General features: G+C 47.2%; 1 protein-coding gene across 1 annotated transcript in view; it reads right to left on the reverse strand.

The window, feature by feature from the left end:
* Positions 1–3148: 3148 nt before the first annotated feature.
* fhod3b (formin homology 2 domain containing 3b) overlaps positions 3149–26303 on the reverse strand; it is a 150313-nt gene continuing 127158 nt past the window's right edge. The window contains exons 17-30 of the mRNA XM_030783270.1: positions 24637–24815; positions 21147–21325; positions 20807–21050; positions 19428–20362; positions 13104–13262; positions 11614–11796; positions 11000–11119; positions 10059–10220; positions 9658–9848; positions 9217–9409; positions 6802–6825; positions 5307–5490; positions 4662–4823; positions 3149–3231 (exon numbers count right to left, since the gene is read on the reverse strand). Of these exons, the coding sequence (XP_030639130.1) occupies positions 3149–3231; positions 4662–4823; positions 5307–5490; positions 6802–6825; positions 9217–9409; positions 9658–9848; positions 10059–10220; positions 11000–11119; positions 11614–11796; positions 13104–13262; positions 19428–20362; positions 20807–21050; positions 21147–21325; positions 24637–24815 (2998 nt within the window). The remainder of the gene's footprint in view (positions 3232–4661; positions 4824–5306; positions 5491–6801; positions 6826–9216; positions 9410–9657; positions 9849–10058; positions 10221–10999; positions 11120–11613; positions 11797–13103; positions 13263–19427; positions 20363–20806; positions 21051–21146; positions 21326–24636; positions 24816–26303) is intronic.

Genomic DNA, 26303 nt, shown 5'->3' on the forward strand with positions numbered 1-26303 from the left:
GTGGCAGAACCGTCACCAGTCTCAGTTTCCCTTAAATCTGTCTGTCTGTACCACGCATGGCTTATCATTCTTTTAAATTACCAATTACAGTTATTTTACTTTAAATTACCAATTACAATTACTTTTCACAGAATAACACTGCCCTCCGTCCTATGATACACTACTCTATACACAACAAACAAAACATATACGCAACATTACGGAAACGTTACTGCAACAGAAATAAAACACACTGAGTTGACATTTACACAATTGTACAGCATTGGTTTGTTCTTTTGGCATCTACATAAATTCTACTTTACACGTAACGCTTCTAGTGTTTATGGTGGTTTTCAAATTTCATAGTACAGTACTCAGAGTATCGTCTGAGAAAAAAGGCGTCTGATCAAAGAAAGAAAACGAAAAAAAAAAAAAAAAATTTTTTTTCTTTTTAAAATGCTCCATTAAATTCCCTCAGAATCTCATGCTACATGTGTTAAGGTGCTGAGTGGCACAGCGCTTGGTTTTTCTGACATGTTCCTCCTCAGAGGAGAAGAGTGATACTCTAGTACCATGTTCCTCCTCAGAGGAGAGAAGTGATACTCTAGTCCCATGTTCCTCCTCAGAGGAGAGGAGTGATACTCTAGTCCCATGTTCCTCCTCAGAGGAGAGGAGTGATATTCTAGTCCCATTCTGTGGATTGTCAGATTACTCCAAGTGTTGTCCCTCTGTAAAATGATCTACTCTGAAAAAAAGATTTTCTGTATTTTCTGCATCTGACGGACGAGAGCAATGTGTTTGTTGACTAGCACTGTGCGGTGGAGGATGGGTCCTGTCTGATGAATAACACTGGCTTCTTTTTTCACTCGTTTTTTTTTTTTAACAGGTCCAGATCTCACTGCGTCTTTTCTCCTCGACAGAACTCCCTGATTCAAGACTTATTTCCAAAAGGCACTCTTTCATTAAAAACATTCAAACCTTTTTTTATGAACGAGATGTGGAATTGCTGTTTGGCTTTGACAAACTTTGACACTCTACATACTGGACAAATGTGTGTGTGTGTGTGTGTGTGTGTGTGTGTATTGTATACATGAATGGACTTCACCTGTAACTGACTGTTTTAACTCATCCAAATGGTACCAGAACATACATTCATGTCATATTGAAATGTTTGATGGACAGTTGCTCTACTGATTCTCCCTCTTTAACTGTGAGTGTTGAACATCATTTGAGTCTGATATTTCACGCTGAGTTCACAGGAGTGGTTCCTGCAGGCTTTCCTGGAATTTGGGCTGGTAATTACTGTAAAACCATAGAATTACCTCATGACAGGTTTACACAGGATATTAGTCTGGACGGTATATAAATATCTCCATGCCCTTTACCAACACACACCTTGATGGGGAAAGCAGACATCCCATTGTGTGTGTATGTGTGTCTGGAGGATGTTTTGGGCCACTGGTAAATTATTATTATTATTATTATTATTATTTTCTTTTTTTTTTACATCAACCATGAAGTACTGAGACTAAGAGTCAACCATAAATCTTTTACAAAACAGTGATTTTTAAAACATTTCAACATTCTGATTTCAAGCAATTTAAAGCCTTTCCTTTGAATCTGTTCCTAAATTAGGATCTGATTACGGAAAATTCATTGAGATGCCTGCAGGGACCAACCATGTGGACGGCAGTCCAAGCGTCCATTCATATGCCTGTAGACTAAAGTTCTGGACCACGGAGACAGGTTTCACAGCACGGAACATTTCGGCTGTTTTACACTCTAAACCGTTAAATAATAAGATTAACCAAGGCCTTTAAATGGGCCTGTGACATTAATATATACACAAATACATTCCACAAACGGATATTTTTCCACGGGGTAACAGTACTGAAACACCAGGGAACTGGGACGTTAAAATCAAAGTCACAGTATTAGACCAAGCTCATTTTCTTTCTCCTGACAGCACACGAGATCCAATCAAAGTTCTGGTCAAAGAAGCTAAACCCTGAAATGCTCAAACATTGTCGTGTTACTATACGGGAATTTACGCTTACTAACGCGCTAATGCTGATATTAAAACATTCCAGTACCGATGATTTTCACATTCAGCGTTGACATCAACTACAGCCCCTCTGTTAGGGTTGCCAGCTTCAGCAATGGCTTAAAGCGAAAAAAAGTCCTCTTCTTTTTTTATCTTCCTGTTTAGTTACAAAACCAAACAGGGATATGGAGCAGAGGAAAGGGGCTAACGTAAACTAGCTCAGTGGCTAACTGCAATCTGTGCTCTGGAAACCACTTTGACTTTGAGTGCTGGAGGTGTAACTGAACTCTGTTCAAAGCTAATCTTTGGGTTCTCTCTCAAGGCCACAGTGGTGGGAAGCACACACCTTTTTGGACAATCACAGTTCTGCAGACCAGTTTGCGAAAAAACCCAAAGTTCTGCAGTGTTTTTCCTGTACCTGGCGCTAACACACACACGACCGAACCTAACAAGGCCGACCGTGTCTGCGTCAGTCGGGCGCTGGAGTGGATGTCTTGAGAAAACGACCGTGGAAAACCGTTCTGTTGTGCTGCGTGTTTGTTTTGTGCTGTGTGATCAAAATGGACAACAACTGACATGGAGGCTGCTGTCCCAAAAACTCAAAATGTTAAAATACCTTAAAAACATTCAGATATTCACCATATCTTCTTAAAATACCCATCAGCGGTGGGGCTGGTGTGGGAGGTTGATGTTAAACCTGAGTGTGGTATGGAAGAGGACTCCTCTGACTCCTCTGACTCCTCTGACTCCAGGCACCGAGCACGCGTCACAGCCTTCCCGCTGAGTCCTGGGCATTTTCCAAAACTCCAGCGGCGTTTCCTGATATACATGCCAGTGCTGAGTCTGTATCAAATTCCCTTGATTTAAATTCATCTAGCAAAGTGTCAGAAATAATCCACCCAGAGTGAAGATGGAGAAAAACACTCAGAAGACAAGGACAAGCTCAGAGTGCACTTTCGACGTCTGAACAGAGAAGGTGTGCTACTGGGCTAGTGGCAACGTGAGGGGGATTCCCTGCTGTGTGTGTGTGTGTGTGTGTGTGTGTGTGTGTGTGTGTGTGTGAGTGTGTGTGTGTGAGTGTGTGTGTGTGTGTTTGCACTAAGACCCTGAGCTGTCCATTGTGTGTCACACGTGCACTTCAGAGCCAGTGGCCAACCCCAGGGCCTGGGCCTCCTCTGGAGATAATGCACTCTTCAGCGTTCTTCTCACTGCACACAGCCACAGACACACACAGACAGAGAGAGACATGTTAAAACTACAGTCTCCTACAGCCTTTATATTCTCAACAATTCACAATGTCACATACTGCCCTCTCTCCTAATGCTCACCTGAGAATGACCATGGCAATGCTAATTTTTCCCCCTGCAATGCTAATATCTCCCATGGCAATGCTAACATCTCCCATGGCAATGCTAATATCTGACTAAACCACCTGATGAACTGGCATCTGTCTGTATTGTCTTTATGCTCCCCTGCATCTGTAGGGGTGAATTTTGCTTTTCTCTGAGGAATGGTGAGTGAAATGCCAGGGTGTCATTTTCACATTTCTCTTTGAGATCTTTGAGATCAAATATGTCCTGTCTAATGTACGCTTGTCTAATGTACACCTGTCTAATGTCTGTCTGTCTTATGTACGCTTGTCTAATGTACACCTGTCTAATGTCTGCCTGTCTAATGTACGCTTGTCTAATGTACACCTGTCTAATGTGAGGCTGTCTAATGTCTGCCTGTCTAATGTATGCTTGTCTGATGTACACGTCTAATGTGAGGCTGTCTAATGTATGTCTGTCTAGACAAGCAGACATTAGACAGACATACATTAGACAGGCAGACATTAGACAGGTGTTGATTAGACAGACGTACATTAGACAGGCAGACATTAGACAGGCAGACATTAGACAGACGTACATTACACAGGCAGACATTAGACAGACATACATTAGACAGGCAGACATTAGACGGGTGTACATTACACAGGCAGACATTAGACAGGCGCACATTAGACAGGCAGACATTAGACAGGCGCACATTAGACAGGCAGACATTAGACAGGCAGACATTAGACAGGCAGACATTAGACAGGCGCACATTAATGTCTGCCTGGTGGGGTAGCTCTGAGTGCCATGGGGGCTGTAGAGATGGTTGCCATGGTGATGTGATTGTTTTTATTCCTGCAGGTCTGAGGGCTGCTGGTATTGTCATTACTGAATGACGACGAAATGGACATCTCTGAACACGCACGCACGCACACACACACACACACACACTACACGCACACACACACACACACACTACATACACACACACACACACACACACAAGTACACATGCACACACGCATGCGGATGCACACGCACACGCACACGACAATGTTGCACGTTATGTGTCTAAGTCAGTGATGTCACTGAAAAGAACATGGATGTTCCCGATCATGAGCAAATCATTTGGATGAGAGGGAGTGATTACATACTGTGCATATGTATTTGTGTGTGGTGTGTGTGGTGTGTGCATGTGTGTGTGTGTGAGTGTGTGTGTGTGTGCATGTGTGTATGTGCATGTATGAGTGTGTACGTGTATGTGTGTGAGGTGTGTGTGGGAGTGTGTGTGTGTGTGTGTGATTTGTGTGTGTATAACTCACAGGATTTCCGATTGGCTCTGGAGCGCTTTCTCTCTCGTGGTTGTGTGCGCTGACCTGGGCCTTGAGTGGCTGATCTCACAATCCGCTCCATGATGTCATCGGCTGTGTCATCGGTGCCGTTAACCGTGTCATCATTTGCCGACAACCACAACCCCTGACGGCCTAAAACACAGAGGGGGTTGGGACGAGACAAGAGTTCAGTTCACGGTGCCTGTCTCACATGCACGTTAATGTGCAATTCAGTGCTTGTATTTAATATGATGTATTTATAACATGATATATTTAACATATAACAACATATTTATAACATCTTTATATTTAAGCTCTTTACAAAAAGTCTTCAGCCCTTACTGAAAGGAACTGAATGAAGACATTTATTGGATGGTGACTGAACACTAATCCCTTTTGCCTGTATCCCGGTTTGCATCTGCGCTTCAGTGGCTTGAAACTCCAATAGCAGCTTTTGCAACCATCATTGGTCTGCTTGGATAAACTTGAACCGAAACTATTTACCTAGTAACCGCATTTTTGTGTTTTTAACCTTTTGTCCATTGTGTCTCTTTTAAAAGCATGTTTTGGATGTGATTTTGTTCCCCTGACGGCCACACGTGGATTGGGTTTGAGAGGGACTGAGCTGGCGGTCACCTCGGTTGGGCCGTGTTCTGGAGCGGTGTCCGGGGACGAACGAGGTGCTTGGACTGTCCTCGCCCTGCAGGCTTCTCCGCAGCACCGCCGTCATGTGCTCGTGTTCCGCCGCATCCTCCGTGTAGCCCAGCCCCTGGGCCGGACGGTCCTGCCCGTCAGACGGCGTGCCTGCAAACTTCCCACTCTGTGTGAAGAGAAGAGAAGAGAAGAGAAGAGAGAGAGGGAAGAGAAGAGAGAAGAGAAGAGAAGAGAAGAGAGAAGAAGAGAGGAGAAGAGAAGAGAAGAGAAGAGAAGAAGAGAAGAAGAGAAGAGAAGAGAAGAGAAGAGAAGAGAAGAGAAGAGAAGAGGTATTGTTTGAGATGGAAGGCACACACATCTTTGGACTGTGTCATCTGGGCCAAAAAGCCATAAGGACTTCATAAGGCTGTTATAACCATGACTACAGACTTCATAAGGCTGTTATAACCATGACTACAGACTTCATAAGGCTGTTATTACCATGACTACAGACTTCATAAGGCTGTTATAACCATGACTACAGACTTCCTAAGGCTGTTATAACCATGACTACAGACTTCCTAAGGCTGTTATAACCATGACTACAGACTTCATAAGGCTGTTATAACCATGACTACAGACTTCCTAAGGCTGTTCTAACCATGACTACAGACTTCCTAAGGCTGTTATAACCATGACTACAGACTTCATAAGGCTGTTATTACCATGACTACAGACTTCCTAAGGCTGTTATTACCATGACTACAGACTTCATAAGGCTGTTATAACCATGACTACAGACTTCATAAGGCTGTTATAACCATGACTACAGACTTCATAAGGCTGTTATTACCATGACTACAGACTTCCTAAGGCTGTTCTAACCATGACTACAGTCTTCGTATGGTCACAGTATGGCATTAATGTTGACCAGTGTCACCCAAACGCATGCTGAGGACATGACACAGATGTTAATATGCTTCAGAACGTCACTGCGGATCTGTCATCACTACATCACAAGTTTTAACACAAGCAGGTTTTACCATCAAACAAGTTCTTCTCATGCTAACAATTCACTGAGGGTGAGTTTTCTGATGAAAAGCCAAACTCTCAGACATTCTCAGATCTTAAGCGTTATGGATTATCTGCGGACTCCACTGATTACGACAGTAATAACAAAAATTACAAATCATGAATCATAAGACCGAAGATGAAATTAAGAAATAAAATAATTATTCTGAATTTCAAAAATCTTGACAAAAGACACTCAGTAGAAATGGAGAGAGACCACTGCAAAACAAGTCCACACTGACATATCCAACAAGCAGATGCACTCTCTTTCTCTCTCTCTTGCACACACACACACTCACACACTCACACGCTCACACACACACTCACACACACACGCTCACACACACACACACACACACACTCACACACACACGCTCACACACACACGCTCACACACACACGCTCACACACGCACACACACACATACCTGGCCGTCCTCCTCATCATCACTCTATCCGTGGAGAAACAGAGGGAGTATATGAAGGAGGCAACAGAGTGACAGACAGAATCAGGAAAAGTTAGAGCCTCGGGAAAACAGAATGAACTTTGGAAAAGGTCAAAACAAAGTGAAAGGTTATACTGAAGACAAAAATACATTCTACTCTCTGGCCTTCTGGAAAATTAGGAAAAAAGGAGCACTTTCTGTTCCTTTCCAAATTCTTTCAGTTCCTACAGTGAGCAATCAATGCCCTGGTCATCAGTTCTCAGCTATAGAATCAGTGCCCTGGTCATCAGCTCTCAGCTATAGAATCAGTGCCCTGGTCATCAGCTCTCAGCTATAGAATCAGTGCCCTGGTCATCAGCTCTCAGCTATAGAATCAATGCCCTGGTCATCAGCTCTCAGCTATGGAATCAATGCCCTGGTCATCAGCTCTCAGCTATGGAATCAATGCCCTGGTCATCAACTCTCAGCTATAGAATCAATGCCCTGGTCATCAGCTCTCAGCTATAGAATCAATGCCCTGGTCATCAGCTCTCAGCTATAGAATCAATGCCCTGGTCATCAGCTCTCAGCTATAGAATCAATGCCCTGGTCATCAGCTCTCAACTATAGAATCAATGCCCTGGTCATCAGCTCTCAGCTATGGAATCAATGCCCTGGTCATCAGCTCTCAGCTATGGAATCAATGCCCTGGTCATCAGCTCTCAGCTATGGAATCAATGCCCTGGTCATCAGCTCTCAGCTATAGAATCAATGCCCTGGTCATCAGCTCTCAGCTATAGAATCAATAAATTATATTCACCCCCTGTGCTCTGAGCAGTTTACTGCAGTTTAGGAGTGTGTGTTTAGGGGTGTGTGTTTTGGGGTGTGTGTTTAGGAGTGTGTGTTTAGGGGTGTGTGTTTAGGAGTGTGTGTTTAGGGGTGTGTGTTTAGGGGTGTGTGTTTAGGAGTGTGTGTTTAGGGGTGTGTGTTTAGGAGTGTGTGTTTAGGGGTGTGTGTTTTGGGGTGTGTGTTTAGGAGTGTGTGTTTAGGGGTGTGTGTTTAGGGGTGTGTGTTTAGGGGTGTGTGTTTAGGAGTGTGTGTTTAGGGGTGTGTGTTTAGGAGTGTGTGTTTAGGGGTGTGTGTTTTGGGGTGTGTGTTTAGGGGTGTGTGTTTAGGAGTGTGTGTTTAGGGGTGTGTGTTTAGGAGTGTGTGTTTAGGGGTGTGTGTTTTGGGGTGTGTGTTTAGGGGTGTGTGTTTAGGAGTGTGTGTTTAGGGTTCTAGTTTATTATTTCTACTATGGGGACATCTGAAGGTTTAAGTTTTCACACAGAGATTAAATTCCTGCCCCCCCCCCCCCCCCCCGCCCCAAAAACAGAGAGAGAAAGAGAGACCCCCTGCCAAGGCAAACACTTAACTGAAGTCTCCCCCAATGGCAGGTCTCCCCTGAGGGTGTGTGTATGTGTGTGTGAGTGTGTGTGTGTGTTTAATTGGACTGACACAATGTGTTAGACTGCCCCAGGGCATGAGCAGAACTGCAGTCCCTCTTACGTAAGGTATGTAAGTGTACACGAATGTTCCGTGTCAATTACGTGTGTGTATTTTTACAGGTTAATCTGACGTCCTAAGGTGAGAGGAAAGTAGATATAAAAATTTATGTCTCCATTAGATCAGGTTTTATAGATTTTTCCCTGGGAATGTTCAATGTAACTATAAACTAAACTGTTCAGCATTTCATCTCAGCGATGCAGAGAAAGGTATATGAGAGGTTAACACACCTCCTGGCATGACTGGCATTATGAGATGTTTATTTGAATAGTGCCCCTTGAGGCCTACCTGCAGAACTGCACTGCAGACTTCCATCACTGGTGTAAATGTGCACTGACGGATGTAAAGTCGGATCTCTGTCTTTGAATGTACCTCACTGACCGTCACTCAGTGACTGACTGTAAGCTTTATGACCTGAGGATTTTATATGTTACATTTCTCACTTTAGCTCGGTGTCCTCAGACATTCTGGTCGTGCTCACCAACAGAGTCTGTTGTGATTAAAGCGAAGGTTCACTATCCATCAGCACAGCCCCCCTGAGCATGACCCCTGACTGTGCAGAGGTCTGTGACCTCTGACATTTGACAGTGAATCATCATGGATAAGCACTTCAGCAAATTAAATGTACTTAAAAATGTATGGCCAATCTAAACCAAGAGGCAAATCTAAACCAAGAGCCAAATCTAAACCAAGAGCCAGCTGGCAGAAAAGAGTCATTTTGCGTCTCTAGTCTGATGTCAGTGATGTCTCTGAGGAGCAGCGATGTCTCTGAGGAGCAGTGATGTGTGGAGAGGCAGGGAGAAAGCGGAGACAGGGGAGAAGGAGCAGTGAGGAGCTGTGAGTGAGGAGCTGCGAGAGGGGAGCATGACTCACGTCGGTGATCAGTTTGCCTCGAGTCTTGTTCCTCTCCCTGTGGCTGGCTCTCTTCTGTTTCTGCTGGAGAATGCGTTCTCGCGTGGTGCGGTACTCCAGGGCAAATTCGCTGATGATCTTGCTGAAGCGGTGGATGCTTACCTCCCTCACGGCGTACGCTGGGTGGCCCAGGAAGAGGAGGAAGGCGTGGAACCTGGAGACGCAGAACACCAGTTAACACACAGACTCTCTCACGGCCCCGCCGCCACGTTTACCAGTCACTCACTACTCTCCGTGTCCGGCCAGTCTCACGGTCCGGCATGCTAACGTCTCTGCAGAGTTCACTCTTGTCTCTCACTCTCAGTCTCTTTCACTCTCTCTCCTTCTCCCTTTCTCTCATCTCTCCTCTTAACTCTGACATACTCAGTCCTTTCTTTTTTTTTTTTTAAGAGAAAATCAGACCTGTTAATGATCCTGCGGTGTATGATTTTGAGGACGATGATTCTCTCCGCGCAGTCTTTCAGGAAGTCAGACATTCTCTGTTTCAGCGCTGCTTTCATCTCATGCTTGGCTATGACCTTCAGATGGTCCCATGATGCTTTCCAACGGCGCTCCATTTGGCACAAATTCTCCTGTAACTGGTCAAAGTCCACCTGAGGAGACCAGGAGAGGGTATGAGACATGTCTTTGTAAATCTTTATAAATGTGCCCTGGAACATTGTCCCGGAAAAAAACCCTGACTCAATCCCAAATTCTGCTGGATTGTGAAGTCCTATGTACTGCAGGAGGTGCGTTTGAATGAACCTGTTGTGTTTCATTTTGTGATTTTTTGGGGATCTCTGTTAGAGGAAAACTGGATGTACCTTTGCAGAGCGGGTGAAAGCCCCGATTTCAGAGTAGAGGTCAGAACTGTCTGGAAATTTCTCCACCACTATGGAGCAGACATGGTGCAGCAGAGACTGCTTATGAACTGTGTCCTTGACCTCAGGAACTTTCTCCAGATAACTCAGCTCAAAACCCTTTGCCTGAAAGGACACACACACACACACACACACACACAAAGAGACAAATCAATCAAAAACTCCTTTAAAAGGAAAGATAAAATGAAACTATTCGGTGAGGAAACAGTGAGAATGCAGCTGAAAGATTACAATACAAATGAATGATGACTCATGTGTCTTAATTAAAAAAAAACCTCAACTAAAAACAATCGCCTTCGGAAACCAAAAGGCATTAATCAGCTGCGATGGAAACATGTTGTGGCATGTGTCGTTTATGCTCAGATAATCGGGTCCAATCGGAGGGAATTCCCACCATTTTCTCTACATTACTCAGACAAAGATTTCCATCACCTCCATTAAGAGTCAGTGTCGGAGCCTTTGAAAGGTAAATGCTCAGTGGACATTTGCCACAGAGCTGTGGTGAGTCTGGGGCTTTGTGACAGATGGGTCACTGATTGGCCTGTTCCCGCTCACTGTCTCAGTCCAAACACAGCCAAGTGGAGACTGGAAAAATCCCAAAGCTTATTTTGTAGTTTTTTGTGTTTGTTGTCTTGCCCAAAAATGCTGATGGTTTACCGTAACAAAAGTCATTTTATGCTCGCATGAAACTCAACTTCTCACGGTTACACACACACACACACTCACACACACGCACACACACACACACACAGTTTTTCTCTCTCTCTGTTTTCTGCCTGTTCTCTTTCTCCCCCTCTCTTTCTTTCTCTCTCTCTCTCTCAGACACACACACACACATAGAGTAATGTATCTGCTCCAGGGCAGATGTAATGGCTCCCACTCACATTGGATCCATTGAGGAAGTTGCCAATGGCGAGTAGCGTTGACAGGATGCAGCGTAAGGTTTTATTCTTCTCTAATTGGTCCATGCCCTCCTTCAGGTCCTGCAGTGGCTCAGCCACTTCCTGTGGGCACAGTGGAAGATCTCTGGTCTTTAACTTCCTTAGCTAAGTCAAACTGCAGTTTTTACCACAGACAAACCTCTGTGTCGGTAAGGACTACATCACCGAATTTGAAAGGGTCAGGTTTCACCCCCATTACTTCTGATTTTAAGAGGTTGTAACCAAATATGTTCTTTGGGGGGAAACGTGCATGAAAAGATGATATTTAAAAAAAAAAAAATATTAGGAGATTAAGAAGATTACTCATAAGAGAGAGAAAATTATTCTAGTGGGAAAATCGACCTCTACGAGTGAACTGGCCTGGGTTAAAGGGAAGGGTCTTGTTTTGGGCCAGTGAGTAAGATACATATGATGTACTTGGTTTAAAGATAGAATGACACGATGAACGAGCACTTACAACACTGAGGTGGACCTGTGCTGGTCAGGACAATCTGATTTGAATTAAGGCGGTGTGACTTATGTAAAGTAATGGACATGAGGAGAGCTGAACACCTGACCTTCTCCATGAACTCATAGTCCATCTTAAAGGCCCAGAGCTGCAGACGGGCGGACAGCTCACTGATGGAGGACAGCGTCAGGAGGAACTGCTCCGCGCTGCCCAAGGGAGTGTCCGGGTTGGCCAGCTGCGCCTCCTGGATCTTCTGCTTCTCCTCCTCTGTAGGAATCATTGTCAAGATTTTCTACAGGAGAGGACAGAGAGCAGTGACAGCAGTGGGACGAGAGAGAGAGAGAGAGAGAGAGAGAGAGAGAGAGAGAGAGAGAAAGAGAGAGAGGGGGAAAGACAGAGAGAGAGAGACAGAGAGAGAGAGGGAGGGAGAGAAGGAAAGACAGACAGAGGGAAAGACAGAGAGAGAGAGAGAGAGAGAGATAGGGAGGGAGAGGGAGGGAGAGAGGGAAAGACAGACAGGGAGAGAGAGAGAGAGAGAAGGAGAGAGAGAGAGAGAGAGAGAGGGAGAGAGAGAGGGAAAGACAGAGAGAGATTGGGTGAGTACAGTTATGCATATTGTTGTGGTATAGTGCAGTGTGGCCGGAGTCACACAAAGTAAATTCCAATCAGAGCTATCTGAGAGAGAGAATGTGTGTAGAGTTAATTAAACCAATTACAGAGCCATTACATCCTGGTCCAGAGGGGTGTGTCTACAAGAGTCCTGGGAAGGTCGACAGCTGAGTCTCCATTATATAAATAATTATTCATTTCAGAATAAAGATCATTTAATCTGCCTTATATTTACTTCAACAGTATACAACCCTTGTCCAGAAACAGTTTTGTTTTGTTAGGGCAAATAAACTGAATGATTCTTACATTAAAAAAATATATACATGATGAAACTCCAACGTTTCAACTTTGCAGCTGAAATGAAAAACCATTTTTAGGCAAACAGGATGTGATGTAATTTTTAATGATAGTGTGAGCTAATCCTGATCCATTACAAGGTATTTGCTCAAATTTACTCATCCATATATAACAAAGACATCTTGACCATTCACACCTCACAGAGTGTCATATTAGCAATGTAACACTGTTCAGAAATCTAAACTTAAAGACTTATATGTTAGTTCAGAGGGGTTAATTCATCTGTGGGTCAGTTTGAATTGATTTTGGATGCAGGCTTTGAGGGGACGACCTCGTTTGCCAACTCAGCAAAAGTTTACGCATCTTCACTATTAAAGATGGTTGTACTGATGCGTGTAATTGACAAAAATATGCTTTCATGTGGCAGTCTGGAGTAGATTAGGACTGCCGAACAGAGACCGAGGGTAGAGAGAGACAGTGAAAGCTTGGCTAACATGTGTGTGACTCAGGAGGAAGATAACAGAGGCACACGCAGCAAAGAAGAACTCTCAGCGTCAGGGCCTTCGGCTTTCCTCTCGAGTTCTATAACTGAGACCTTATAGTAGGTTACATGTTTAACATTGCAATGTTTCCTGCATTAGCACAAAAACTGCCAATAAAATGTGTTAGTTAATATAAAAATGTCCTGCTCACCTCAATGCCTTCCTTGTTCAGCGCGTATTCATCAAAGTTGAGGATGGCGGTTTTGATGGTTCGAGGCGGCGGGAGAACCGTCAGCCCGATGTTGATGGCGTTACTTCGTTTGGAGTCGAGGACAATGACCTCCTGACGTTTTCCATCGGCAGCCGTTTTCTGACGAAAAGTCAAAAGTCAAAACCTGATTGTCTGCACTTCACAAAATGAACTGCACTTGCATGGTTTGAGTTTAAGGTCAGCTTGGTTTGGTTGACTTTAGCTGAATTCTGTCCATGGAAATTCTGACTGAATCAGGCTTTTTTTTTTTGGTTCATCTTAAGAATATTTCATCTGTCCTCTCTTTGTCTGATGAAAGAGAAGTTTTGTTTATGCTGTGTTTTAATCAACTGGCAGAAACCCATGAACACAGACTGTAGTATGGAGGTATGGGGGGGGGGGTTGACACTACAGGTTCCTCCTGCTCCAATTGTTCACCTTTTAGATTTATGCATGTCCAGAGAAACTTTAAAAATGATTTTATCAGGCATCAGGGATCACATGTTTCTGGAGCAGGACCAAGCTCATGGGCTTTGTTCAGACACAGACCCAGGTGCAGTAGTTTTGTGTGTGAATTGAACCTGTGACCCTCTGTTTGCCGGGGCGACTTCCACGATCTGTAACCCTCAGCAGTGCTTCATCAAACCATGTCGACTTGACTCTCTGTGCTGTTCTTTCAGCAACTTCCTTTGAAGGCATTTTTATACTAGAACATTCCGATACTCTGGAGTATGAATCGGCAAGGATGTGATTAAACCCAGCATAATGATGCACGCCACCTCATCGGCATCAACCCAAGTCTTTTCCTTTAAAAGCCACAAAAAATGCCTCCTATTTACACGCTATTGTTAGCAATATCCCCTCCTGGAATCGCAACCTTATCGTGGTGGAGGGGTTTGTGAGTCCCTGTGATCCTGGGAGCTGTGCTGCCTGGAGCATTAAGCTCCTGGTAGGGTCACCCAAGGCAGAGAGGTCCCAGGTGAGGGGCCAGACAAAAAGCGATTCAGAAGAGCCCTTATGAACAGCACACACGAAGAAACAGGCACCTCGCCCGGAATAGGGAGACCGGGGCCACCTCCTGGAGCCAGGCCTGGGAGGGGAGCTCGTCGGCGAGCGCCTGGTGGCTGGACCTGCCACGGGGTCCGGCCGGGCTCAGCCCGAACGAGCAACGTGGGGCTGCCCTCTCGTGGGCCCACCACCTGCGAGGGGAGAAATAGGGGCCGGGTGCGATGCCACACGGGTGGCAGGATGGGGCGAGGGCCCCAGCGGACTGGACTTACGGTGCAGAAACTGGCTTTTGGTACGTGGAATGTCACCTCTCTGGGGGGGAAGGAGCCGGAACTTGTGCGGGAGGTGGAGCGATACCAACTAGATATAGTTGGGCTCACTTCTACGCACAGTCTTGGCTCTGGAACCAAACTCCTGGATGGGGGCTGGACTCTGTCCTTCTCTGGAGTTGCCTGGGGCGAGAGGCGGCGGGCAGGTGTGGGGTTACTTGTTAGCCCCCGACTGAGCGCCGCCGTGGTGGAGTTTGTCCCGGTGAACGAAAGGGTTGCCTCACTGCGCCTTCGGGTTGCAGGGGGGAAATCTCTGACTGTCGTGACGGCGTACGCGCCGAACGGCAGCTCAGAGTACCCAGCCTTCCTAGATACACTGGAAAGTGTCCTAGTGAAGACACCATCTGGGGACTCTGTAGTTCTACTGGGAGACTTCAATGCTCACGTTGGCAATGATGGAGAGACTTGGAGGGGAGTGATTGGGAGGAACGGCCTACCTGATCTGAACCCGAGTGGTGCTTTGTTATTGGACTTCTGTGCGAGTCATGGATTGTCCATAACAAACACCATGTTCGAGCATAAGGTAGCTCATAAGTGTACCTGGTACCAGAGCTCCTTAGGCCAACGGTCGATGATCGACTTTGTAGTTGTCTCATCAGACCTGCGGCCGTATGTGCTGGACACTCGGGTGAAGAGAGGGGCAGAGCTGTCAACTGATCACCACCTGGTGGTGAGTTGGATCAGATGGCGGGGGAGGCTGCCAGACAGACCTGGTAAACCCAAGCGCATAGTGAGGGTGAACTGGGAACGGCTGGCTGAGGACCCTGTGCGGAAGATCTTCAACTCACACCTCCGGCGGAGCTTCTCCCTGATCCCGAGGGAGGCTGGGGACATGGAGTCTGAATGGACCCTGTTCAGAGCCTCCATTGTTGAAGCGGCAGCATTGAGCTGTGGCCAGACGGTCGTTGGTGCCTGTCGTGGCGGCAACCCAAGGACCCGGTGGTGGACGCCACCGGTGAGGGAAGCCGTCAGGCTGAAGAAGGAGGCCTTCCGGGCTTGGCTAGCACGGGGGACTCCGGAATTGGCTGAGGGGTACCGGCATGCCAAAAGGGCAGCAGCAACGGCTGTCATGGAAGCAAAAACTCGGGTATGGGAGGAGTTTGGGGAGGCCATGGAAAAGGACTTTCGGTTGGCCTCAAAGAGGTTCTGGCAAACCGTCAGGCGACTCAGGAAGGGCAGGCAGGGCCTCGTCCAGGCTGTTCTCAGCAGGGACGGGGAGGTCCTGACCTCAACTGAGGATGTGGTCGGACGGTGGAAGGAACACTTTGAGGAGCTCCTAAATCCGACTGACACGCCCTCCATAGAGGAGGCAGGGCCAGAAGAATCAGGAGGGTCGTCACCCATCTCTCTGGCAGAGGTCACTGAGGCAGTTAGAAAACTCCACAGTGGCAAGGCGCCAGGGGTGGATGAGATCCGCCCTGAAATGCTGAAGGCTTTGGATGTTGTTGGGCTGTCATGGCTGACACGCCTCTTCAACGTCGCGTGGGAGTCAGGGACAGTGCCTGTGGAGTGGCAGACGGGGGTGGTGGTCCCCATTTTTAAAAAAGGGGACCGGAGAGTGTGCTCCAACTATCGGGGTATCACACTACTCAGCCTCCCTGGGAAAGCCTACTCTAGGGTATTGGAAAGGAGACTGCGGCCGATTGTCGAACCTCGGATACAGGAGGAACAATGTGGATTCCGTCCTGGCCGTGGAACAACGGACCAGCTGTTCACCCTCGCACGGATACTGGAGGGATCATGGGAATTTGCCAATCCAGTCTACATGTGTTTTGTGGACCTGGAGAAGGCTTACGATCGTGTCCCCCGGGGTGTCCTGTGGGGGGTACTGCGGGAGTATGGGGTGCCGGGTTCGCTGCTGCGAGCCATTCGGTCCCTGTACAGCCGCAGTGAGAGCTGTGTCCGTATTCTCGGCACAAAGTCAAGCTCATTCCCGGTGAGTGTTGGACTCCGCCAGGGCTGTACCTTGTCTCCGATCTTGTTCTTAATTTTCATGGACAGGATCTCAAGGCGCAGTCGGGGTGAGGAGGGTGTCCAGTACGGTGGCCTTAGGATTGCATCTCTGCTTTTTGCAGATGATGTGGTTCTGTTGGCCTCATCAAACTGTGACCTCCAGCACACATTGGGGCGGTTTGCAGCCGAGTGTGAAGCGGTCGGGATGAGGATCAGCACCTCCAAGTCCGAGGCCATGGTCCTATGCCGGAAAAAGGTGGCTTGCCCCCTCCGAGTTGGGACTGAGTTCCTGCCTCAGGTGGAGGAGTTCAAGTATCTTGGGGTCTTGTTCACGAGTGAGGGTAAAATGGAGCGGGAGATCGACAGACGGATCGGGGCGGCGGCGGCAGTCATGCGGTCGTTGTACCGGACCGTCGTGGTGAAGAAGGAGCTGAGTCAGAAGGCAAGGCTCTCAATTTACCAGTCGATCTTTGTTCCAACCCTCACCTATGGTCACGAACTCTGGGTAGTGACCGAAAGAATGAGATCGCGGATACAAGCGGCGGAAATGAGCTTCCTCCGCAGGGTGGCTGGGCGCACCCTTAGGGATAGGGTGAGGAGCTCGGACACCCGGGAGGAGCTTGGAGTAGAGCCGCTGCTCCTCCGCATTGAAAGGAGTCAGTTGAGGTGGTTCGGGCATCTCGTCAGGATGCCTCCTGGGCGCCTCCCTATGGAGGTGTTCCGGGCGCGACCAACTGGGAGGAGACCCCGGGGAAGACCCAGGACACGTTGGGAGAAATATATATCTCGGCTGGCCTGGGAACGCCTTGGGATCCCCCAGGAGGAGCTGGTGGATGTAGCCGGGGAAAGGGATGTCTGGGCGACCCTCCTCAGCCTGCTGCCACCGCGACCCGGTCCCGGATAAGCGGGAGAAAATGGATGGATGGATGGATGGATGTTAGCAATATCGCGGCCGCCTCCACTTTGAATTTCCACCGTCATCAGATGCATATTTCTGGAGCAGAACATAATGTTTCTTTAAGTAGTGCTCTTCCCCCTTCAAAGGGCTTTTAACTTGATGTACAGGAAAATTTCACTTTTGTGGTTTTGGCTCAGGTCATAATGATTTCGATACAAATCTAATAACACACCCAAGACTTAAAAAAAGTCATAATGTCGCCGGTCCTTTCATGTTCTGGGACCAGCTCTTCAGACAAAAGGCAAAGCAATTTTCCTTACTGTGCATGACCGAAAACCTGCCCTCCAGATCAGATCTACGCAAGCCCACTGAAACACGCAGGTATCTGAGGGTCTATTTTTGGGAGTTTGATGGGGAGTATTTTTAGGAGAGACAAGAGGGGCGATGTGACTGTTTTAGTGCCCAGCTGAAAGAGAGAGAGAGAGAGAGCAGAAAGAGGGCGGAGGAACAGAGAGAAATAAAAAACAGCTGGTGGAGGTTGCCTGGGGCAGAGAGGAGAGGAGAGAGGAGGGCCTTTAGCAGAGCGTCTAAAACTGGGAAAAAACTGTTTGAAAAAAACAAGGCAAATATAACCCTGTTTTCACACAGTATTTTCAGAAATGATTTTTCTAATAACACTGTGAAACCACTCAGATCAAAGGATAGTATGTCATTTGGAGAAAGCGTGTTATGCTCCCCGGCAGTGATAGTGATCGTGTGGGATCATGCCGGCTGGTTGTTGTGACTTAATATCACTCAGTGATCGTCACGTTAAACTGAGATACGGGTCAGAGACATTCTGCACAGGCGAAGGCAGAGAGGAGGCAAACAACAGCCTGATTAATAAACAACATTAGGGGCTGCGCTCTAGCCTTACGAGGGCAGAAGTTGCCATGGTAACACAGTTCAACCCATTGCTGAATGTCAGGGGTCGTTTTAGAGTCTACAGGCGCTCATATTCCAGCACATTCCATAAAAGATCTGCTCACTTACTCAATCATCAGAACTCAGATCAAGTTTAGAGCACCGGTGCCAGTGTTTAGCCGTTTACTGGTTTTGGCCATTTTTACTTTTGTTTAAAAATGCTTTTTTTAAATTTGCTTTCAGAGTTGAGCCAAGTGTTCTAGTGCAGAGGGAAAATGCAGCAGACTGAACGCTGGCAGGTGATGCTGCTGTTCTCTCACTGGCAACCCCAGCCGACAGGTGATGCTGCCATGCTCTCTCTCTCTCTCTCTCTCTCTCTCTCACTCTCTCTCTCTCTCTCTCTCCCTCTCTCTCTCACTCTCTCTCTCCCTCTCTCACTGGCAGTCCCAGCTGGGGCTGAGTCAGTGTTTAGACAAGGGAAGAAGGTGCTGACACACTTCGCTAATAGCAGAGCAGTTATGTTCTCAGAGCTGGAGGTGTTTATAGAGGTCAGACCTGGGCTGGGCTTAGAGGAAATACCAGGTATCCATGGTATCCATCAGAGCCTGTCAAACCTGAAATCGACCTGACCTGTGTTTCACCCAGTCTGCTCCTGATCCCACCCATCCACAGAGCCACGCCCACCATGCATCGCGCGTTAGGGCCGAATAAGTATGAACAGAGACTGAATCAATCTGACCTACACAGGGAGAAAACATCATCTCTAAAACTCATCCTAACTCTACTGTGTGTCAACGAATATTTCTCCAAAGCCGGCAGCCGGCCAGAATAGTTTCATCTCAACAGGAGAGAACGGAAGTCATGAAAGTCATTTCCCACTGATGACTGAGAGTCCAACACATACTGCAGTCGGATCAAACACATCTGAACAGAACTTTTATGCAGGGAGACCACTGACAAACTACAACTACAACTAAACAACACAAAAAAAGTAGAACTTATACCACAGTATCCAAATATCAGGAAAACAAACCACATTAAACATAGTGAAATTCCACACAGAGGCATATCGGCATCGAAAAGGCCTGATGATGATCTGAACATGACTCTGTCTGATTATATGGGATGTTCTGTGAATATCACACAGAAGAGAGAGGCAACTTTAAAGCATGGTCTCACGGAGTTTGCACTCACCTTGGCGACTGGAAGCTCCTTACATTTCGTCTCAAAGAGATGCTCTAGTTTGGCTGTGTCCAGTTTGACTGGTTCCAGTTTGGACCACAGTGAGTCTCTGCTGCGCTTATGGTTCTGACACTGCCAGTCCGTGGGCCGGACCTCGTTCCAGAACAATCGGATCGTCTTCTTTTTCTTCTGGAAGAGCGGGGTGTCTCCTCTGGCCAGCTGAGGAGAACCTACGTGGGGAGGTGACATGGGTGCAAAGGGTGGGGGAGGGGGCATCATACCAGGAATGGGTGGAGGAGGGGGGCACCCAAACAGGGGGGGAGGAGGTGGGAAGGTGGGTAGGCAGGGTGGAGGGGGCGGGGGAGGAGTGAGGTCTCCTGGACCAATCACATCACCAACATTCAAAATGTCGACATCGTCCTCCTCAGACAGGTCGGTGAAATCCATCTCCTTTATGCGTAGCTGTCGCGGGACAGCCAGTAACTGGTCCCAGATATAGTCCGATTCCTTTTTGGGGGGCACAGGTAACGGGGCAGGGGTCACCCTCTCCGGCTGCTGAAGCTTTTCTTTCTCGAGGTGCTCCATTTCATGAGGGGACACCAGCCCCTTCACGAGGTCGCCGAATTTTTCTGCCACGGCCCGGACGCTGCCCTGGTTGTCCAGGTGATCCACCTCCATCTTCTTAACGTTCTCCTCACAGGCATGCCGCCGCGCCTCCAGCGTGGAGATACGACTGGCCAAGCTGCCCAGCGCCGACTCCTGACCGGGACACGGCAGAGCTTTCTCCTCCTTCTCCTTCTTCCTCTCTGTCTCTTCCTCTTTCTCCTGCTCCTCTCCGGGTTTCTGGTTCTGGACGTACAGCATGTCCAGCGTAAAATGCTTGCTGTTAAGCACTTTCCCGCATTGTTCATTCACGCTGGCGTCTGTGATGCATTCTGCCCATGGACCTGAGTAATAAACAGATAAACCAAAACAAGGCAATTAAGAAAAGTGACTCTCTCAAAACTCATCTCAGTGTCTGTGTAAGATCCTGTGTAATTCTGTTTATATCAGTCATATCAATGCCCTAACGGCTCATGTGCAGATACAATCTTATGAAAATGTTATTAAAAGCCTATGACAGACTCCAGAGTCTAGACAAAGCCCATGTTCATCTAAAAAGCATTCACTCACTCTAATGATTAATGACATAACCAGGGTCATCAGCTGTCTGGTATGCTCTTCATTATCTGAGTCATTAGCTGGCAGGTGTTTACCTGTGGAGGTTTTACCAGGCGGGTGTTTACCTGTGGAGGTTTTACCAGGCGGGTGTTTACCTGTGGAGGTTTTACCAGGCGGGTGTTTACCTGGCGGGTGTTTACCTGGTGGGTGTTTACCTGCCGTGGTCTCACCTGTGTCACTGCCACCCATGACTTTCTCTTCACGCTCCTCTCGCTCCAGAGTGCTGCTGGCCGAGGACACGCTGGACGCCGAACAGTTGTCTTTCTCGTTCAGTTCCTCGTTCTGTCGTTCTTTCTCGCTCAGGGTGGTGCACTCCTCTACATCTCCCTCTATCATCTGTTCATTCTCACACTCCCCTCCTCCTTCCTCTCCCTCTATCTCTGCCTCCGTTCCTGTCTCGGCCTCCTCCTCTTCCTCTACGCGTTCCCCCTCTCTCTCTTTCTCCTCCTCCTCTTCCTCTACTGTCCCTTCTTCTCCAGACCTCTCCTCCCCTCCCGTTTCCTTTCCTGCCTGGCCGTTGACGGGTTTTTCAGACAGGGGTTCTGCCTCCGTCTGCGGCGGAGGGGCGCTCGTGCCATCCCTCTCTCTGGGACTCTGCTCCTTTACTGGTTTGAATGGTGAAGCAGAGGTTGTGACTGGGAAAGACTCTACTGCAGTCTGCTTGTTAAGGTGTGGCTCAGGTTTCGTCACTGTAAAAGAAGAGACAATGATTCCGTCCGGAGAGAGAGTTAGTCTCCTGTCAAGATGAGACATGGATATGTGAAAAAAAAACATAAGCCCTGAAAACGTCCTTCGTGAATGACTACATACTGATGATTTGGAAGATTGTGGAATTCTGGGAAGGTCCCCCTGGTTTTTTTATGGTAAACTGTGTGTAAATACACAGAGGAGAAAACAGTTGTGTCATCATAATTATTATAACTATTGCAACACCAGAGAGGGCCAGTCCCACTGATGACCCTATGTGTGTTCCAGACACCCATGTTACTAACACACTCTCTGCTTCATAGTGTGTGTAGACACCCCTCCTCCACACTCACACACACACACACACACACACACACACACACACACCCCACACACACACACACACACACACACACACACACACACACTCTGATTTCATGAGTTCCGGTAATGCAGACAGCAGGGAAATGACAGATCTTTTTCCTCTTTGTTTGGGAAGGCAACCAAGCAGAGGGAATGTGATGCTATCACAGACACGAGGGTTAAAACAAAACAAAAACAAACTGCCCGAAACGCCTTAGCGCTCACAGAGAGACAAACACACACAATAAACAACATGAAAAAGCCTTTTTTCCTGTGTCGCGCTCGACTGCTCCTGCAGAGCTAAACAATTTCTCAGTCTGCCAGCTCTACATCAACACTAAAAATATCTGTGTGAATATCTGAGTCTGCTGTCACGCCCACTTTAGCATGTGTTGGTTTGCCCAAACCTGTGGTTTACTCACACGGTATAATCTGTAATCTGTGACACCAGATATGCGTGCTTTATGCCGAAAGCTGGATCTCAGCATCATTTACTGAAGTCAGTGGACAGGACAGATTAACCCTAAACGACTCCAGACTTCCATCTGAACATTACCTCTCCATCAGATCTTTGTCTGTTTTTAATCCGGTGAGAACTTACTCAGAACCATGTCTCTTCTCTGAGAACCTCTAAAGTGGTTGTCTATTGGGTCCTCTGCCACGCAGGCCAAGAGAGGGGAAAAAGGGGAGGGAGACAGGATGAGACAGATGGAGATGAGGTGAGACAGTAAGAGACAAAGGTGAGACAGAGGGACACAGGGAGAGACAGAGAGGTGGAGGGGGTGAGACAGGGGGAGACAGAAGGGAGAGAGATAGACAGGGTGAGTCAGGGAGAGACAGAAGAGAGAGAGGTAGATGGGGTGAGACAGGGGGAGACAGAAGAGAGAGAGGTAGACGGGGGGAGACAGGGAGAGACAGAAGAGAGAGAGGTAGACGGGGTGAGACAGGGAGAGACGGGGGAGACAGAAGAGAGAGAGGTAGACGGGGTGAGACAGGGAGAGACAGAGAGAATCGAGGTGACAGAGAGGTAGACGGGGTGAGACAGGGAGAGACAGAAGAGAGAGAGGTAGACGGGGTGAGACAGGGAGAGACAGAAGTAGACCGGGTGAGACAGGGAGAGACAGAAGAGAGAGAGGTAGACGGGGTGAGACAGGGAGAGGCAGAAGAGAGAGAGGTAGACGGGGTGAGACAGGGAGAGACAGAGAGAATCGAGGTGACAGAGAGGTAGACGGGGTGAGACAGGGAGAGACAGAGGAGAGAGAGGGGGGCCTTGTTGGAGTGTTACAGGAGCACTCTAGGGTTTAAGTGACTAGCGCATGGTCCAAATCCTCGTGCTCTGAACCACCCATGACCTGCCAAGCCATTCACAACAAGAGCCCCACAGCCCTGCCTGAGACGCTCCGTCACCTCCTAAAACTTCCCTCCTTTTTCTCATGGAGGAGATGTGCACCAAGGGTTCAGTCTGAGAGGAGAACAACCCCCACTGGGTCAGCGGGTGTGTAGGGCAAAGGTCAAGCAATACTGACCCTGATACAAGATAAACCTGATCAATAACCACACTGCTGTAAACAAACAGCATCTCAGCAATAAAACGTCCTGTAAAAAACAGACTCAATGTTGACCAGTGTTTGCACCTTCTTATCAATCAATTTTTCTCCATATTCCTTTCTTATCAGCAGTCATATAGACAATCAACCTCTATATTACTGCTTTTACAAGTTCTACTGTTGTTCTGAAACGTCAACAAAACAATAACAACAACAACAACAACTACAATAATAACAACAACAACAATAATAGGACAAAGAGGCAATGCTTTATTCCAAATATTGTTAATCGTCATTGTCCAGACTGACGTGTACTAGTGTTCAGTGTCCACCCAAGACAAAGTCAAGATTTTAGTACTCATAAAGAATCAAGTTATTTTCAGTCTTGTCACTTACCTTCTGCCGGTGGACATATACTCATTAAGAAACAAACGCAAAAATAAAAACAAAAACATTAACTCCAATAACGTTTAAAATCACTTGCCCAGATCTGGTAACAATTACAGAAAAGAGGTCTTTAAAACCCATCCTCTCTCATTTGTCTGATAACACTCATGGTCTGCAGACAGTCTCGCTCTGACACGCAGCCTGAAGGAAGAGCAATGGATTTTTAAGGAGCTGGGAACTTGGTAGGTCCCAAACCAGCTGATTCTCATCTGTGAGGAGCTGAAGGTTTCTGGCCAACACAGAGAACAGGCAGAGAGTGAAAGTCATTCCTTACTAGAGCAGGGAACGGCACGGGACCAGCCTGTCTGCCCAGCACTGATCTCTGACCTGCCCTTGACCTCTGCCCTAACACATCTTAAGACATAGCACTGCTCTTGCTTTCCTCCGTTCAGTGGTCTGTGTGACGCTTGACTTCCTGAACGGTCCTGACAGTGTGTGTGGTGTCTGTCTGCTCAGCGCCTGCTCCTGCGCTGACTCCTGTGTGTTTACTAGCTGTGTCTACCGCCAGCACAAACACGCAGTAATGACAGCGGCTAAATCCGGCCAGGAGTTTCTCATCATTCAACCACGCAGTCTGACAGAGGCTCACCTTCACAAGGATTTGACAGTGTGTGTGTGAGATCACTGTGAATGACAGGAGGGCGTGTGTGTGAGTAAAATGTATGTGTGTGTGTGTGTGTGCGTGTGTGCGTGTGTGTGTGTGTGAGTAAAGCAGAAGGGTGTGTGGCTGTTGTAAAGTTCATCACCTAAGTGGTGTGTTTGTGTGCGTGGATGATTTGTGTGAGTGTAATTAATATTCAGAAGGTGTGGTGTATATGATGTTAGTTTATTTTGATTAACATGTGGGTTGGTATACGTTATAATATGTGGCGCAGGTGTGTGCACGCGCGCGCGTGTGTGTGTGTGTGCGTGCACGTGTGTATGCATGTGTGTGTGTGTGTGTGTTAAAGGCTCACCTTGTACGGAGTGTGTGTGTGTGTTGTCTTGATGTTCGACAGGTGTAACACTGCGTGACGTGGAGGAGCTGGACGGTCGAGGGCTAAGATTCAGCGTAATCTCCGTCCGTCCCCGTGGCAACACTCTCGTTCTGTCTCTCTCGTACTCCTCAGATGCAGTTCTCTCCACCTGTCTGTACCTGATGGAGAAACACACAGAAATTCACCATGAGTGTTGTAGTGGACAGAGTAACAGTTCAAACACTGGAGGGCTGTGTGTTTGACCTTTAACACAGGCGACATATCTGACACTGTGACACAGAGAGACTCTGGGGTGTCAGGAGGTTATTTAAGGTCACGGGCTGGTGGAATGCTGTCTGGGCTGTTGTTTTGTCACATGCTGAATCAGCGAAACACTCTTTTTTTTTTTTTTATTCAAACGGCACGTGCATGCGCTCCATCTTTCTCCCCAGTTTGGCTAGTACTCTGGTTTTAGACAGTCACTCTCAGGGGCAACTCAAGATTCATGATTCAAGAGTTTAATTGTCATGTGCACAGCAAAACAGGCTGTTACACTGTACAATGACATTCTTACTTTGCTAATCCTCCGTTACCAGACAAGTATGAATAAAAAACAATATATAAATAAAAATCTTATAAGGAAGACAAGAGACAAAACAAGAGAAGATAAGAGATCTATAGCAATGCATACAGATGTTAGGAAATCAGGATCAGGGTCAGACAGAACGGACAGAACAGTGCATTTTAGAGAGTTTTACAGATAGTTTTGTTAAAAGACTTACATGGCAATTCAATATCATTTATCATATAATATCATCAAAGAGAACATGCCTAGACTTTTAACACACACACATACACACACACACATTCACACACACACACACGCATGCATGCAAACATACACGCATCACACACACACACACACACACACACACACACGCACACACATATACGCACGAACACACACACACACACACGACACACACGAGCACACAAACACATGCGCACATGCATACATACACACAGGGGCACTATTTCTAAGTCTGTGTACCTGGAATGTGTTTTTTACTACGCTGCTCTGTAAATCTCTGCCTGTACATCCTCTGTCCCATGAAAAGACCATAAAACAGGTGCAAGAGGCGCTACTGTCCAGCTCTACTGTCTGACACATCTACTACAATCACCAGCCAAACCTCCTATAAAAGATATACTGCAAACAACTTCCAGATGTCTCTCAACCATCCAGTATGTCCTTAATATTGACCCAATTTGTCCCACGCTCTTTAATGCCATATCATTATTAGATTACTTTAAACCCAACGCTAAAACTGGCTTGATAAAACCATTTGTGGCGGACAAAAAGGACTAGGAAATCATTTGCCCATAAATACAGACGGCGCGCGTGTGGTTAAACGGCCAGAAAACGTGGTTCTGATGGTACCTTATCTAGGCTTCTCCGTGTCGAATGCAGATTACACACCTTGTCCTGTTTGTGTGGTACGTCTTAATCCAAACCAGACACATGTGGAGCATGCTGCCCATAGATCTGAGCTCCAGCTCCTGCTGCCTGCGTCCCCATCTGGGCCTTATTCCTGTAAATCTACCCCACCTGCACTGCGCACCACCCTCCCTAAGACACCCCACACCAAACGAAAGGATTTGGGATG

Source organism: Chanos chanos, chromosome 8 (genome assembly GCF_902362185.1).
Source record: "Chanos chanos chromosome 8, fChaCha1.1, whole genome shotgun sequence".
NCBI classification, from domain to species: Eukaryota; Metazoa; Chordata; class Actinopteri; order Gonorynchiformes; family Chanidae; genus Chanos; species Chanos chanos.